The sequence below is a fragment of the Pan paniscus genome, chromosome 20 (genome assembly GCF_029289425.2).
Source record: "Pan paniscus chromosome 20, NHGRI_mPanPan1-v2.0_pri, whole genome shotgun sequence".
Taxonomy (NCBI): domain Eukaryota; kingdom Metazoa; phylum Chordata; class Mammalia; order Primates; family Hominidae; genus Pan; species Pan paniscus.
Window position 1 is genome coordinate 28,097,126 of NC_073269.2, and position 15,806 is coordinate 28,112,931.

Below are 15,806 nucleotides of genomic sequence, written 5' to 3' on the forward strand. Positions count from 1 at the left end.
GTGTGTGTGTGTGTGTGTGTGTGTGTGTGTGTGTGTGTACGTGTGTCACAGGAGAGTCACATAACCTAGAAGCTGGGTAAACCTATGTGACATAATCATCCTTGTGGACAGGGTACAAGAAGAAAGTCACATCACATAAATCCTTCACCAAGAGTCACACCATTTAGGTGACGGGACCAGAGATGTGTCACAATAGTCCATGTAAGCAGAGATCATGCAGAAGGAAGAAATCACCTGTGTGTTGGGTGTAGCAATAAGTCACTCTATTTTCTGTGGGCATGGCCCAGACAGGAGGGGAGAGTCACATCATCTAGGTGCTTGGCCCAGAGATATGTCACAATCTCTACTATGGGCAAAGCCAAGGTAAGAAAGGAGAGCCACATCAAATTGTTGATGGGCCAAGAAATATGCCACAATGCCCCAAGTAGGCAGGGTCTGAGCAGGAGACAAATGACATTCATGTTGGGCACTGCAATATGTCACAATGTCTTTTGAGGGCAGGCCAGGCAAAATAACCTTGGTGTTGGGCCCAGCAATACGTCAGTTTTCTTGCAGAAGAGAAGAGTCACATCAGCTCAGTGCTGAAACCAGCAATACATATCGTTATCCCCCAGTGAGCAGGGATCAGTCCAGTGAAAAGATTCACATCACCTATGTGATCCACACAGAGATGCATCACAATTTCCCTAGAAGGCAGTGCCCTGGAAGAACGGTTACATCACGTGGGTATTGAAAGCAGCTATACTTCACAATGGCCTATGTAGGCAGGCCATAGGTGGCAAAGACCCATCACCTGGGTGCTGAGTCCAAGGATATGTCAGAATTTTCCTGAGAGAAAGGCTCAGGTGGGAGAGAAACACCTTCTAATTGCTGGGCCCAGTGATATGTCACAATCTTCTCTGTGGGAAGAATGCAGATAAAAGAGGAGAGTCACATCTTTCTAGGTAATGAAGACAGAGACATGCCATCAAGCCTCCTGTGGGCAAGGCGCAGGCAAAAGCCTCTCATCCCCTAGGTGTTGGGCCCAGAGATATATCACAATACTCACAATATGCCATGCCCTGGCAATAGAGGTAAGTCACATTACCTAGGTGCTGGGTCCAGAGATATGTCACAATCCCTATTTTGTCAAGGCCCAGGCATAAATAGAGAGTCACATCACCTGAGTGAAAAATGAAAAGATATGTCATCATACCCCTGTGGGCTAAGCCCATGCAGGAGGATCACTTCACCTAGGTGCTGGCCCCAGTGATGTGTCACAATACATAATGTATGCAGGGCCAAGGCAACAGAAGAGTAACATTACCTAGGATACTAGCCCAATGATATATCAAAATCTTTTTCTGTCAGTAGAGAGTCACATAACCTAGGTTCTTAGTCCAGCAATATGGCATAGTACCCCTTGAGGGGAGGGCCTAGGCAGGAGAGTCACATCACTTAGATTAGCAGCCAAGAGACATGTCACAATGTCCACTGTGGGAAGCGTTCAAGACAAGAGGAGAGTAACATAACCTAGCGGCTAGGCTATGTGTGATAATCACCTCAGGTGATCCACCCGCTTCAGCCTCCCACAATCCTGGGATTACAGGCATGAGCCACTGCACCCGGCCTTCTGCCTTGTTTTAGATGGAGCCTCACTTTGTCACCCAGGCTGGAGTGCAGTGGCATGGTCTCAGCTCACTGCAAACTCCGCCTCCCAGATTCAAGCAATTCTCCTGCCTCAGCCTCCCGAGTAGCTGGGACTACAGGCACGTGCCACCATGCCCAGCTAATTTTTTGTATTTTTAGTGGAGACAGGGTTTCACTGTTTTAGCCAGGATGCTCTCAATCTCCAGACCTCATGGTCCACCCACCTTGGCCTCCCAAAGTGTTGGGATTATAGGCGTGAGCCACCTTGCCAGGCCTGCCCTTCTTTTAAGAAGAAATTGTGGCTGGTCACAGTGGCTTATGCCTGTAATCCCAGCACTTTGAAAGGCTGAGGCGGGCAGATCACCTGAGGTCAGGAGTTCGAGACCAGCCTGGCCAACATGGTGAAACCCCGTCTCTACTAAAGATACAAAAAATTAGCTGGGTGTGATGGTGCAGGCCTGTAATCTCAGCTATTTGGGAAGCTGTGACAGGAGAATCACTTGAACCCAGGAAGCGGAGGTAGCAGTGAGCTGAGATCACGCAACTGCACTCCAGCCTGGGCAACAAGAGCAAAACTCCATCTCCCCCCACCCCCAAAAAACAGAAAAGAAAAAGAAAAAGAAAAGAAAGAAGGGCAGAGGCAGTAGAGTCACGTCACGTGGGTGCCGGGCTCAGTGATATGTCACAATGCTCCCTGTGAGCAAAGCCCAGGCAGGAGAAACACATCACCTGATTTCTGGGCTGAAAAATATGTCACAATCTCTTCTTTATATAAGCAAAGCCTTGGTATAGAAAGAGAGTCACAACAAATAGCTGATTTTCCCAAAGGTATTTCACAATGCTCTGTTGTCAGGGTTCTGACAGGAGACCCTCATCACCTTGTTATTGGGCCCAGAAATATGTCACAATGCCTTTTGAGGTCTAGGCCAAGGCAGAACAGTAATTTCACATTGGTGCTGAGCCTCACAGTATGTCCCAATCTCTTATCCAAGCAAAACTTATGATGAAAAGAAGAGTCATCCTGTTGGTAGTGGGCCAAGTGATATGTCACAATCCCTAGTTTTTGGAGAAACCAGGCAGAAGACAGTCACATCACCTGGGTGATGGATGGAAAGATATGTCACTATGCCCCTTGATGGCAGAACCCAGGCAGTAGAGTTAAATTACCAGGGTGTTTGACCCAGCAGTGTTTTACAATTGCTTATGTGGCAAGGCACAGCAAGGTGTCACAATGTCCCTTGCAAGCAGCACTAACACAGAATAGAGTCATATACCCTCAGTTCTGGGTTCAGCAAAATGTCACTATCCCATCTGTGGGCTGGACCATGCAAGAGTCAGATCACTCAGCTGATGAACAGAGAAAAATGTCACAATTAAACCTGCAGGAGGTTCAGGGATGAAATTAACAATCCCACACATGTCCCGGTATTAGGTATAGGAGGTTAACACTTCCTATATATTGTGTCTAAGAACAGGAGTTACAATGGCAATGGTTGACTGAATTTGTGCATGAGGGCCTCAACTCCTCCTGCAGACTGTCTAATTAGTGAAGTCACAGCCTCATAGGTGTGCTGAATCTTGCTCTGAGTGTCACCAACTCACCAGTGAACTGGATCCACATCTGAGAGTCAAGTTTCCGGCCTTTGACTGCCTGTAGGTGTGAGATTCAGAACCTCAAAAGTGCGCTGTGTTCATGTGGGAAAATGACAATGTATACTGTGTGTGGGTGTGCATACAACTGTCACAATTTTCCCTGTGAGCTGGGCCCTGTTAGTACACTCTCTATACTACCCAAAGGCTTTATACAGTGTCAATGAGAATCACAATTCAGTCTGAGATCTTCATCTTTGTTTCCCCAAGGGAGAATCTTTTTCCCCCCCACCAAGATGGAGTCTTGCTCTGTTGCCCAGGCTGGTGTGCAGTGGCACGATCTCAGCTCACTGCAACCTCTGCCTCCTGGGTTGAAGCAATTTTCCTGCCTCAGCCTCCCGAGTAGATGGGATTACAGGCATCCACCACCATGCCCAGCTAATTTTTGTATTTTTAGTAGAGATGGGGTTTCACCATGTTGGCCAGCATGTCTTGAACTCCTGACCTCATGATCTGCCCGCCTTGGCCTCTCAAAGTGCTGGGGTTAAGTCGTGAGCCACCGTGTCTGGCCAGATCTTCATCTTTGTATGCAACCACAACCATACCTATGGCCCTATGCCCAGATATTAGAGTCAACATCTCTCCAATTGGCTGGGTCCAGATAGTAGAGTCCTCACTGCTTATGTTCTGGGTTTAGAACTGTGTCATCGTTCAAACAGTGGTTGGATGCTCACATATGACAGTCACAATTCCAACTGTGGGCTGTGTTTGCATGGGAAATTCAAGACCTCAGCAATGGGCTCTTTCTCTGTGTGAGGGTGATAATCCTAATGGCTGGTGAGGTGTGCATATAAGAAACAAAATCTCACCAATGTGCTGTGCCCTGTGATAACACTCTCTCTAACACTTGAAGGCATTATATTATAGGTGGGGTTGTGGCAATCCTGTATGACCTGCATACAAAGAGAGGACCCAGGATGTTGCTCATTTTTCTAAGTCGAGCTATGAAAGACAGTATCTTTTCTAATAGCTGATTTGATGAATGAAAGCCATCATCACATTTGTAAGCTGACAACAGTGTATGTCATAATTAGGTAGGGAGCTAGCAGGAGAGTCACATCACCTGGATTTCAGCCAAGGATATCTCACAATCTTCCCTGAGGGAGGCAGCCAAGCAGGAGTGTCACATCACCTGGGTGCTCAGCTAGGGATATGTTACAATTCTCTCCTGAAAGCACAGCACAGGCAACAGACTCATGTCACCTGGGTGCTGAGCTCAGCACTATGTCACAATGCTCGCTGGGGGCAAGACAAAGACAGAAGAGCCACATCACCTGGTGTCTGGTTCCAGGGATATGTCACAATCCTTCCTGTGAAGGGGATTATAAAATGTCATATCTTCTAGGTCATGGATGCAGATATATGTCACAAGGTCCCTGTGGGCAGAGCCCAGGCAGGAACATACTATCCTATAGGTGTTGGGCCTAATGATATTTTAAAATAACCAAAATATGGGAGGCCCAGGCAAAACAGGAGAGTCACATCACTTACGTGCTGGGTCCAGTGATACGCCACAATACCCCTTTTTGGCAGGGCCTAGGCAGAAGACCATTACATTGCCTAGGTGATGAATGAAAAGATATGTTATGTCTGGGCACGGTGGCTCAAGCCTGTAATCCCAGCACTTTGGGAGGTCGAGGCAGGTGGATCACAAGGTCAAGAGATCAAGACCATCTTGGCCAATATGGTGAAACCCCGTCTCTACTAAAAATACAAAAATCAGCTGGGCATGGTGGCAGGCGCCTGTAGTCCCAGCTACTGGGAAGGCTAAGGCAGGAGAATCGCTTGAACCTGGGAGGTGAAGGTTGCAGTGAGCCGAGATTGCACCACTGCACTGCAGCCTGGCAACAGAGCGAGACTCCGTCTCAAAAAAGTAAAAAGGAAAGATACGTTATAATACCTCTGGGCTCAAAAATATGTCAAAATGCCTTATGTAGGTAGGGCTCCAGAAAAAAAAAAAAATCACATGACCTAAGGGCTGGGGTCAGCTACAAGTAACAAACTCCCTAGTTGGCAGGACCCATGCATGAGAGAAGAGTCACATCACTTAGGTGCTGGGCTCAGTGACATGTAACAAAGCTTTTTGGCAGGGCCCAGGCAGAAGAGGAGTGTCACATCACCTAGGTGATTAATAAAATGATAGCTCATAATACCCCTATGGGCAGGGCCCACGCAGGAGAGTTGCATTATCTAGGAGGTGGAGTCAGTGATATGTGTCAACACACAATGTGTGCAGGTCCCAGGCTGGAGAGGAGTCACCTCATCTAGGTTATTGACCCAGTGATACATCACAATTATTTTTTGGGCAGAGACCAAACAATAGAGAAGAGTCACATCACCTAGATGCTGGGCCCAGATATGTATCACAACACCCTGAGAAGAGGGCCCAAACAAAAGATTTGCATCACCTAACTGAGGGTCTCAGACATATGACACAATTCCCGCTGTGGGTAGGGCTCAGGAAGAACTGTAGAGTCACATAACCTTGGAGCTGGGCCCAACTATATGTCAAAATCATCTCAGTGAGTGGGGACCAGGAATAAGAGGAGAGTCAAATCATGAAGGTGAAGGGCCAAGCAATGTCACACTCCCCAACGTGGACAGGTCCCAGGAGGAAGAGCCACATAATGTCAGTGATGGGCCCAGATATATGTCACAATGACTTCCGTGAGCCAGAAGAAGAATCACATCACCCGTGTGCTAAACTCAGTAATAAGACACTCTCTCCTCTGTGGGCAAGGCACAGGCAGGAGAGGAGAGTCACATAACCTCTGTTCTGGGCCCAAAGTTATGTCACAATCTCTTTTTGGGCAACATCCAGGTAGAGAGAAGAGTCACATAAAATAGTAAATGGCCCAGAGATGTATCTTGTAGGTACCTTGCAGGAAGGGTCAGGAAGGAGACTCACATCACATTGCTTCTGGGCCCAGCAATACATCACCATGCCTTCTGAGGGCAGTGGCAAGGCTAAAGAGTAACGTTACTTTAGTATTAGACCCAGTGACATGTCACAATATCCCCTGCAGGCAGAACCTAAGACAAGGAGGAGAGTTATGTCAGCTAGGTGCCAAGCCCAGTGATATGTCACAATCCCTTCTGTGAGCAGGAGCCACGTAGGAGAATAGAGTCATATTACCTGTGTGATGGGTGCAGGGATGTCACAATGTCCTCTGTAGGCAGAGCCTAGGCAGTATAGTTACCTCACCTGGGTGTGTGACAGAGCAATATGTCACAATGGCCCACATGGGAAGAGCACAGGCAGAAGAGTCACATAACCTGAGTGTGGGGCCCAGCGATATGACACAATGCCCCCTGTGGAAGAGACAAGGCAGGAGAGAAGATTCACACCACCTGGGTACAAACTCAGTGATATGTCACAATGTCCTCTGTGGGCAGTGCCAAGGCAGTAGAATTGTCACACCAACTCCCTGGGTCCAGGGATATGTCACAATCCCATTTGTGGCCTGGGCCCAGGGAGGAGCATCAAATCACTCTGGTGCTGGGTAAAGTGATATGTCATAATCACACCAGCAGGAATGTTTAGGGATGAGATTATGCATCTGGACTGGAAAGAATCAACACATCAAAAATATTACCAGACTGTGCAAGATGGCTCATGCCTGTAATCCTAGCACTTTGGAGGCCAAGGTGAGGGGATATCTGGAGGCCAGGATTTGGAGACTATCTTGGGGGCAATGTGGTGGATGAGACCTCTATTGAACAATAATAATAAAAGTTTAAAAAAGAGGCTGGGTGTGGTGGCTCACGCTTCTAATCCCAGCTACTCAGGAGGCTGAGGCAGGAGAATCGCTTGAACCTGGGAGGTGGAAGTTGCAGTGAGCTGACAATGCACAATTGCACTCCAGCCTGGGGGACAAGAGTGAAACTCCTTCCCCCCAAAAATGAATGAATGAATAAATAAATAAATAAATAAATCCGAGGTCAACTGGGTGCAGTGGCTCATGCCTGTAATCCCAAAACTTTGGGAAGATGAAGCAGACAGATCACAAGGGCAGGAGTTCGAGACCAGCCTGGTCAATATGGTGAAACCCCATCTCTACTAAAAATACAAAAATTAGCCAGGCGTGGTGGTGGGTGCCTATAGTCCCAGCTACTCAGGAGGTTGAGGCAGGAGAATCGCTTGAGCCTGGGAGGTAGAGGTTGCAGTGAGCCGAGATCATGCCACTGCATTCCAGCCTGGGAAACAGAGTGAGACTCCATCTCAAAAAATATATATATTAATATTAATAATTCTGAGGTCCTAGAGAAAAACAGTCTTGAGTCAAAAATACAAAAGACCTATTTAGTAGTAAGAATAGTTTGTATATATTTCAACTAGGCAGGAAAAGAATTTACATACAAAAGTTTTGTACAGAAAATGATTTAAGAAAAGAAAAGAGAAAAATCTCTGCCCTTATTTTCAAGAAGGGTGAAGCCTATATTTGTAATTTGTATCTTTTTTACAACATCCAGGTCTAGGGCCATAGTCTTGAACTCATGGACATCCGAATTCTAGTAGGTGCTAGATTCAGGAACCTGAGGGCTGGCCTTGGGCACATTCTGCACATCAAAAAGTGTTTGTGGGGAAGTAAAAGACAGAAGAGGGAAAGGTGCTATCAATAACTCATTAATAGGGGACAGTGCATGGTAACTGGGAGGACTCTTATGCTACAGATACTAACCAAGGCAGGGCTATATTCTGACATATTCCTGTGTCCATGCAGGCAGATGAGATTACGATTGGTGGTTCACAAGCCCAGGTTGATGAAGAGATCAGGTTGTGCTGCAGTTTCACGGTCTGGAATAGAGATTAGCCAGGAGTCCTCTATGAACTTGTATAATTTTTTGGTGAGAAATTCTAGGGGCAAAGGCACTATACACATAATTCCTGAGAGTCAAAGTACACTTATGGTATGTGTACACTTATGGTACACAAAGTACACTTATGGTATGTGAAATACACTTATGGGGTTGGGCACGGTGGCTCACGCCTATAATCCTAGCACTTTGGGAGGCCAAGGCAGGGGGATCACCTGGGGTCAGGAGTTAGAGACCAGACTGGCCAAAATGGTGAAACACTGTCTCTACTAAAAATACAAAAAATTAGCCGGATGTAGTGACACATGCCTGTAGTCCCAGCTACTCATGAGGCTGAGGTAGGAGAACTACTTGAACCCAGGAGGCAGAGGTTGCAGTGAGCGAAGATCATGCCATTGCTCTCCAGCCTGGGTGACAAGAGCAAGACTCCGTCTCAAAAAAAAAAAAAAAAAAAAAAAGAAAGAAAAAGAAAGAAATACACTACTTATGGATTTCCCGAAAGTCAAAATACACTTATGGTATAGTGTTGTATGTTGGAGAGAGGAAGATGGCCTCATTTCCAAAATTTGAGAATGTAGGAATGAAAGTGGAAATTTACAATTTTACTGCAAGCCTGAGTTAGGCTAGGGGAAAACGGTGGTGGCTTAGAGGCCCTGCTTGTCATACATTAGAAAGACCAGTCTTCCTGTGGAGAGTTAAAATAATTAAACCACTCTCCCTCTCCCTCTCTTTCTCCCTCTCCCTCTCCCTCTTTCTTCGGTCTCCCTCTGTTGCCGAGGCTGGACTGTACTGCCATGGTCTCGGCTCACTGCAGCCTCCCTGCCCCGGGCTCCCATGGTTCTCCTGCCTCGGCCTGCTGAGTGCCTGGGACTGCGGGCGCACGCCGCCACACCTGACTGATTTTTGTGTTTTTGGAGGAGACGGGGTTTCGCCCTGTTGACCTGGCTGGTCTCCGGCTCCTGACCTCTAGTGGTCTGCCTGCCTTGGCCTCCTGGGGTGCCGGGATTGCAGACGGAGTCTCGCTCACTCAGTGCTCAGTGTTGCCCAGGCTGGAGTGCAGTGGCATGATCTCGGCTTGCCACAACCTCCACCTTCCAGCCGCCTGCCTTGGCCTCCCAAAGTGCTAAGATTACAGCCTCTGCCCAGCCGCCACCCCATCTGGGAAGTGGGGAGCGTCTCTGACTGGCTGCCCATTGTCTGGGATGTGGGGAGTCCCTCTGCCCGGCCACCCCATCTGGGAGGTGAGGAGCGCCTCTGCCCAGCCGCCATGCCATCTGGGAGGTGAGGAGCATCTCTGCCCGGCCGCCACCCCATCTGGGATGTGAGGAGCACCTCTGGCCAGCCGCCCCGTCTGGGAGGTGAGCAGCACCTCTGCCTGGCTGACCCATCTGGGAGGTGAGGAGCGCCTCTGCCTGGCCGCCCCGTCTGGGAGGTTAGGAGCGCCTCTGCCTGGCTGCCCCATCTGGGAGGTGAGGAGCGCCTCTGCCTGGCTGCCCATCATCTGGGATGTGAGGAGCACCTCTGCCCAGCTGCCACCCTGTCTGGGAGGTAAGGAGCGCCTCTGCCCAGCCGCCACCCCATCTGGGAAGTGAGGTGCACCTCTGCCCATCTGCCCCATCAGGGAAGTGAGGAGCACCTCTGCCTGGCCGCCCCGTCTGGGAAGTGAGGAGCCCCTCTGCCCGGCCGCCCCATCTGGGAAGTGAGGAGCACCTCTGCCAGGCCACGCCATCTGGGAAGTGTACCCAACAGCTCCGAAGAGACAGCGACCATCAAGAATGGCCCATGATGACGATGGCAGTTTTGTCAAAAAGAAAAGGGGGAAATGTGGGGAAAAGAAAGAGAGGTCAGATTGTTACTATGTCTGTGTAGAAAGAAGTTGACATAGGAGACATCATTTTGTTCTGTACTAAGAAAAATTCTGCCTTGGGATGCTGTGAATCTATAACCTTAACCCCAACCCCGTGCTCTCTGAAACATGTGCTGTGTCAACCCAGGGTTAAATGGATTAAGGGCGGTGCTTAAACAGATGCTTGAAGGCAGCATGCTCATTAAGAGTCATCACCACTCCCTAATCTCAAGTACCCAGGGACACAAACACTGCTGAAGGCCACAGGGACCTCTGCCTAGGAAAACCAGAGACCCCTGTTCACGTGTTTATCTGCTGACCTTCTCTCCACTATTATCCTATGACCCTGCCACATCCCTCTCTGAGAAACACCCAAGAATGATCAATAAATACTAAAATAAATAAATAAATAAATAAAAATAATTAAACAGCGGGAAATTAGACTGAAGTGGCTCTAGTGCCCTGTGTTCATAAGTAAAACATCTAAAACCTAACTCTAATGCATTTCTTATAAATTACTATCTTAGGGAGAAAAAAACTCAGGCCTAAGTGATTATAAACCTGCAATTAACCTCTGGTTACATAACCAGGAAATTTACACCTGGATCATACAAATAAGGTAACTACATAACTGTAATCCATTCTTGAATCTGGTTTGCCTTCTCAAGCACTTTATAAAACCCTTTTTTTTTTTATCCCCCTCAGGTGGACCACAAATCAGGGCCGGGTTCTTTCCATTTCACCAATCATGGTTTGCTCAAATAAACCCGTTAATGTTTTAACATTGACTCCCTTTAGTTTTAACAGAAGAGACCATGCACCTGGTGGCTCAGGCCTGTAATCCCAGCACTTTGGGAGGCCGAGGTGGGCAGGTCACTTGAGGCCAGTAGTTTCAGACAAGCCTGGTCAACATCGCAAAACCCCGTCTCTACTAAAAATACAAAAATTAACCAGGCGAGGTGCAAAGGTAATCCCAACTATTCGAGAGGCTGAGGCATGAGAATCGCTTGAGCCTGGGAGGAGGTTACAGTAAACCGAGATCGCACCACTGAAGTTTACTCTGGGAGACAGAGTGAGCCTCTGTCTCTCCATCTTAACAAAAAAAAAAAAAGAGGGAATGAAGACCCCATGGGCCACAGCTCCTCCCATGCACACACCAAGTCAGGATTCTGCCCTGATGACCCCCCTGGCATCCCTGAACACTCTGGGAAATACTCGGGGCTGCAGGTGCAGAGCTGCCCAGAGAGCTCCATATAGGGCGCCCCCCAGGTACCAGGTGCGATGCCAGGGTCCCGGCTGCAGGCCCACCTGCCATCTTGCAGCCAGAGGGCCTGGGGAGGAGCTGAGCCAGTGGGGACTCAGGACGGCGACATGGGAGCAGACTCTGGGGAGGCCGGTCCCGTGAATTCACAGCCTGGTCTCCCCTCTCTGGACGCCCAACTCTGCATACTCACCATTTCCCAGCTTCCAGGATGTCCTGGCATCTTAGCTATGCGTCTCCCAGGACCTGCATCACAGGGCAACAGAGGCTGTGACAGAGTCACTGGGGGCTCCCAAGGAGGAGGATGCAAAACAGGAAGAGGACGCAGAACAGCGGAAATGAATGCCAAGCTCTGGAGGGAGGGAGACAAAGGCCCCACCAAATGCCAGAAGCCACGCCCTCCTCTCTAACTGAGAGCCTGATTGGGCAGTTCCCATGCCAGCACCACTGATTGGATAAAGCTCCAGGACCCACATCCCACCTCCACCCTCCCTGGCATTACTGCATTTTATGGACTGGGAAACAGGTTCAAGTATGCAGGGTCACATGCCCAGAGTATTGCAACTAATTAAGAAGAGAGCTGAGACTTGAAATGCACTTGCTTTTTTCCTTACCTGGGTTGGCTTGTATAATGCACCTTATTGGCTAATTAAGGGTAAGAAGAGGAATATTTAGACAACTTTTTTAGAAAGTTTTTTTTTTTTTGGCCAGGTTCAGTGGCTCATGCCTGTAATCCCAGCACTTTGGGAGGCTGAGGCAAGCTGATCACGAAGTCAGGAGTTCAAGATCAGCCTGGCCAAAATGGTGAAACTCCATCTCCACTAAAAATACAAAAATCAGCTGGGCCTGGTGGCTGGCACCTGTAATCCCAGCTACTCAGGAGGCTGAGGCAGGACAATTGCTTGAATCCGGGAGTCAGAGGTTGCAGTGAACTGAGATCACGCCATTGCACTCCAGCCTGGGCTGTGAATCCAGCGGGACCAGCCACCCAACAGTCAGCTCCCAGTCGTGACCTGAGTCCCTGGTGGTGCAGCTCTGCTCCAGGCCCCTCTGGCTGCAAGATGGTGACTGGGCCTGCAGCTGGGACCCTTGCATCCTTCCCCATCCCTGCACGGCCCCCTATCTGGAACTCTCTGGGCAGTGTTAGGTACAGTGAGTTCCTCTTCAAAGAGTCGACTTGTTCAGCTTCCTTGTTCTTTGATCTCAATTTTCAAAGCCTAACTTCCTCATTCTTTGCGGCTCCTTGCCCCTAGTTATGGTAAACAACCTTCCCACCAGTCCTAATCTATAACTCACATCTGTTCCCTTGATTACCCACTCTGTAACTGACCTTCTGTCCAAACTGCTCTTACTGCCACTGTAACCCACACCTCTGCCCCATTTGAAATAGCCAATCAGGATTAGCTTAGATTGTGCATTCCAGCCCCAATGACACAGCAATGGGGACTAACTGTGTTAGGGATAAAAGCCCCTTCCCTTCCTTGTTCGATATGCTCTTGCGATTGTGACTGGCACAAGCTGCAACCTTCTGCAGAACTAAATTGCCTTGCTGAGAAAGCTTTTTGCCAGAGTGCTGATTCTCCTTTGTGGGACTGAGCATTTGTTTCTAACAGCAGCTCTGTACCTGCAGATTGTTCCCAGAGTCTTCCCAGAGTGTTCAGAGATGCTAGACAGGTCATCAGGGCAGAAACTCAACTCAGTGTATGTGTGGGAGGAGCTGCGGCCCTGGGGTCCCCAGTCTCTCCGGTGTCGAGACCAGCTTGGCCAGGGAGACCCTAACCCAGTGGCACTAGAGGAATTAAAGACACACACACAGAAATATAGAGGTGTAAAGTGGGAAATCAGGGGTCTCACAGCCTTCAGAGCTGATGTGGGCAGCAAGTCACCCAGGTGCCAAGGCAAGAGACCGAGGACACAAGTTGTTCCAGTATAATAAAATATAAAACAAGAATAGTTATACCAGATATACATCTTAGATATGATTATATATGAATATCATTGATCATTAGTTTGTAGCAATTACTCTTTATTCCAATATTATAATAATCCTTGCTCTATAATCATAACCTAGGAAAAACCAGGCCGTACAGAGATAGGAGCTGAGGGGACATAGTGTGGAGTGACCAGAAGACAAGAGTGTGAGCCTTCTGTTATGCCTGGACAGGGCCACCAGAGGGCTCCTTGGTCTAGTAGTAATGTCAGCGTCTGGGAAGACGCCCGTTGCCGAGCGGACCGTGGTCTAGCGGTAGCCTCAGTGTCAAGGAAAAACACCGGCTACTTAGCAGACTGGGAAAGGGAGTCTCCCTTTCCCCGGGGGAGTTTAGAGAAGACTCTACTCCTCCACCTCTTGTGGAGGGCCTGACATTAGTCAGGCTCACCTGTGGTTATCCAGAGGCCTAACCATCTCCCTGTGATGCTGTGCTTCAGTGGTCATGCTCCTAGTCCACCTTCATGTTCCATCCTGTACACCTGGCTCTGCCTTCTAGATAGCAGTAGTAAATTAGTGAAAGTATTAAAAGTCTCTGATATGCAGAAATAGTGGCATAAGCTGTCTTTCTCTCTGTCTCTGCTCCCTCTCTGCCTCAGCTGCCAGGCAGGGAAGGGCCCCCTGTCCAGTGGACATGTGACCCACATGACCTTACCTATCATTGGAGATGACTCACACTCTTTACCCTGCCCCTTTTGCTTTGTATCCAATAAATAACAGCACAGCCAGACATTCGGAGCCACTACCAGTCTCTGTGACTTGGTGGTAGTGGTCCCCCAAGCCCAGCTCTCTTTTCTTTTATCTCTTTGTCTTGTGTCTTTATTTCTACACTCTCTCACCTCCACACACGGGGAGAGACCCACTGACCCTGTGGGGCTGCTCCCTTCAGCTGAGAGCCTCGAACAGAGATTTACCCACATATTTATTAATAGCAAACGAGTCATTAGCATTGTTTCTGTAGATATTAGATTAACTAAAAGTATCCCTTATAGGAAACAAAGGGATGGGCTGAAATAAGGGGATGGGTTTGGCTAGTTGTCTGCAGCAGTAGCATGTCCTTAAGGCACAGATCACTCATGCTATCATTTGTGGTTTAAGAATGCCTTTAAGTGGTTTTCTGCCCTGGATGGCCCAGGTGTTCCTTGCCCTCATTCTAGTAAACCCACAACCTTCCAGTGTGGGCATCATGGCCATTTTGAACATGTCACAGTGCTGCAAAGATTTTGCTTATGGCCAGTTTTGGGGCCAGTTTATGGCCAGATTTTGGGGGGGGCCTGTTCCCAACATGTCCCCTTTCTTTGATTTGCAAAGCGATAAAAGCAAGGGCAGCTTTGTCACGGTGAGCTACTTCTCACAGGAGTCAGGATCCACATCTGCGGACTATACAATGACAAACAACACAGATTAAAAGTACAATCATCATTGAAATCACAGAGTTTCCAAGTGTTTTTATCCATTTTAATGGGTTACTAGCTGCTAATCTGTCTGCAGCTCCTTTAAGCACTCCAGTTCTTGGCATTAAGGTCAGGTGTGCCTGGGATGCTTTAAATATTTGTTCTTTTATCCAAAAACAAGTTTGTAGAGTGTCTTTCTAGATGCTTTTTTATTCTTTCCCAAATTTTGATCTTATTAAGCCACAAATCCTTATGTTTAGCTCCTACAATGGGCCATATCTTTTGAGGTTGAGGTGCCACGATACCACCATTGTTCCAGATAATAGGAACTCTTGCCATACTTTTTATCATTTCTACCATCTGACCATTTTGTTCAGACCATATGAACATAGTGTGGCCATGGCACGCAGACTGAGAAGTGCAATTCAAGCCAAACATCCCCTTAGGGGACCAATGATTCCATAGGAATCATTGTGCAGCACCTCTGCCTGTTCTGCAATGCAATCTTCCTAAACAAGTACATTCATATTTTCTGGCCAGGTCAATTTTGTTACAAATAGGCTTTTGAGGGCAGTATGCCTCAATGTAGCAGCAGATTTATTATGGTAAATACTGAGATCAGAAAGCATGTGTAACTGTGCCATAGAGTGATTACATCCAGGCATCATTGCCAGCTAAGATTGATAAATATGCCTAATAAGTATAATTTTTCTCTGTGTCAGCCTTTGTTGAAGGAATACTCATGGCAGTGGTGATCATTGCTATCATAGCTGCCATTAAATTACTCATGGTGACTGGTTGTCCCACTTTCCTCAGGTTTTCTTCCACCATCTGTGACAGCTTCTTGATCTGTCCCCAAGTGGGTGGCTGTGTTCAATGGGTGTTGCTCATGACAGTTGGGGTCCTCCTCAGTGTCAGTCTTGACATGGCTGCAACCAGGGGGTCCTTGGGATCCTCCCAGAGTCTCTTCCTTGGCATCTGGCTCATGATAAGGTTTCAGGTGTCTTGATGGTATCCAAATCGGCTATTGCTTTTGGCCTGGAGAAACACAAGCATAACCGCTACCCCAAGTTATTATTTTACCTATTTCCCAACTTTTTGTTATCGGATCTCTCCACCAAACCAGTTGTTCTGCTTCTGTCTTTGCAGCTGGTTTCTGTAGATGCTGTTCAGCTGCTGATAACATCTGGCCTTTGGTCAGGCTCAAAAAATTTAAAGTTA

The 15,806-nt window shown here is 48.0% G+C and overlaps 1 protein-coding gene across 1 annotated transcript in view; it reads right to left on the minus strand.

The window, feature by feature from the left end:
* Positions 1 to 15,806, minus strand: part of LOC100985080 (zinc finger protein 91) — a 254,457-nt gene that overhangs the window by 133,839 nt on the left and 104,812 nt on the right. Inside the window, 1 exon segment of the mRNA XM_034946629.4 lies at positions 14,830 to 14,845. Coding sequence (XP_034802520.3) covers positions 14,830 to 14,845 — 16 coding nt within the window.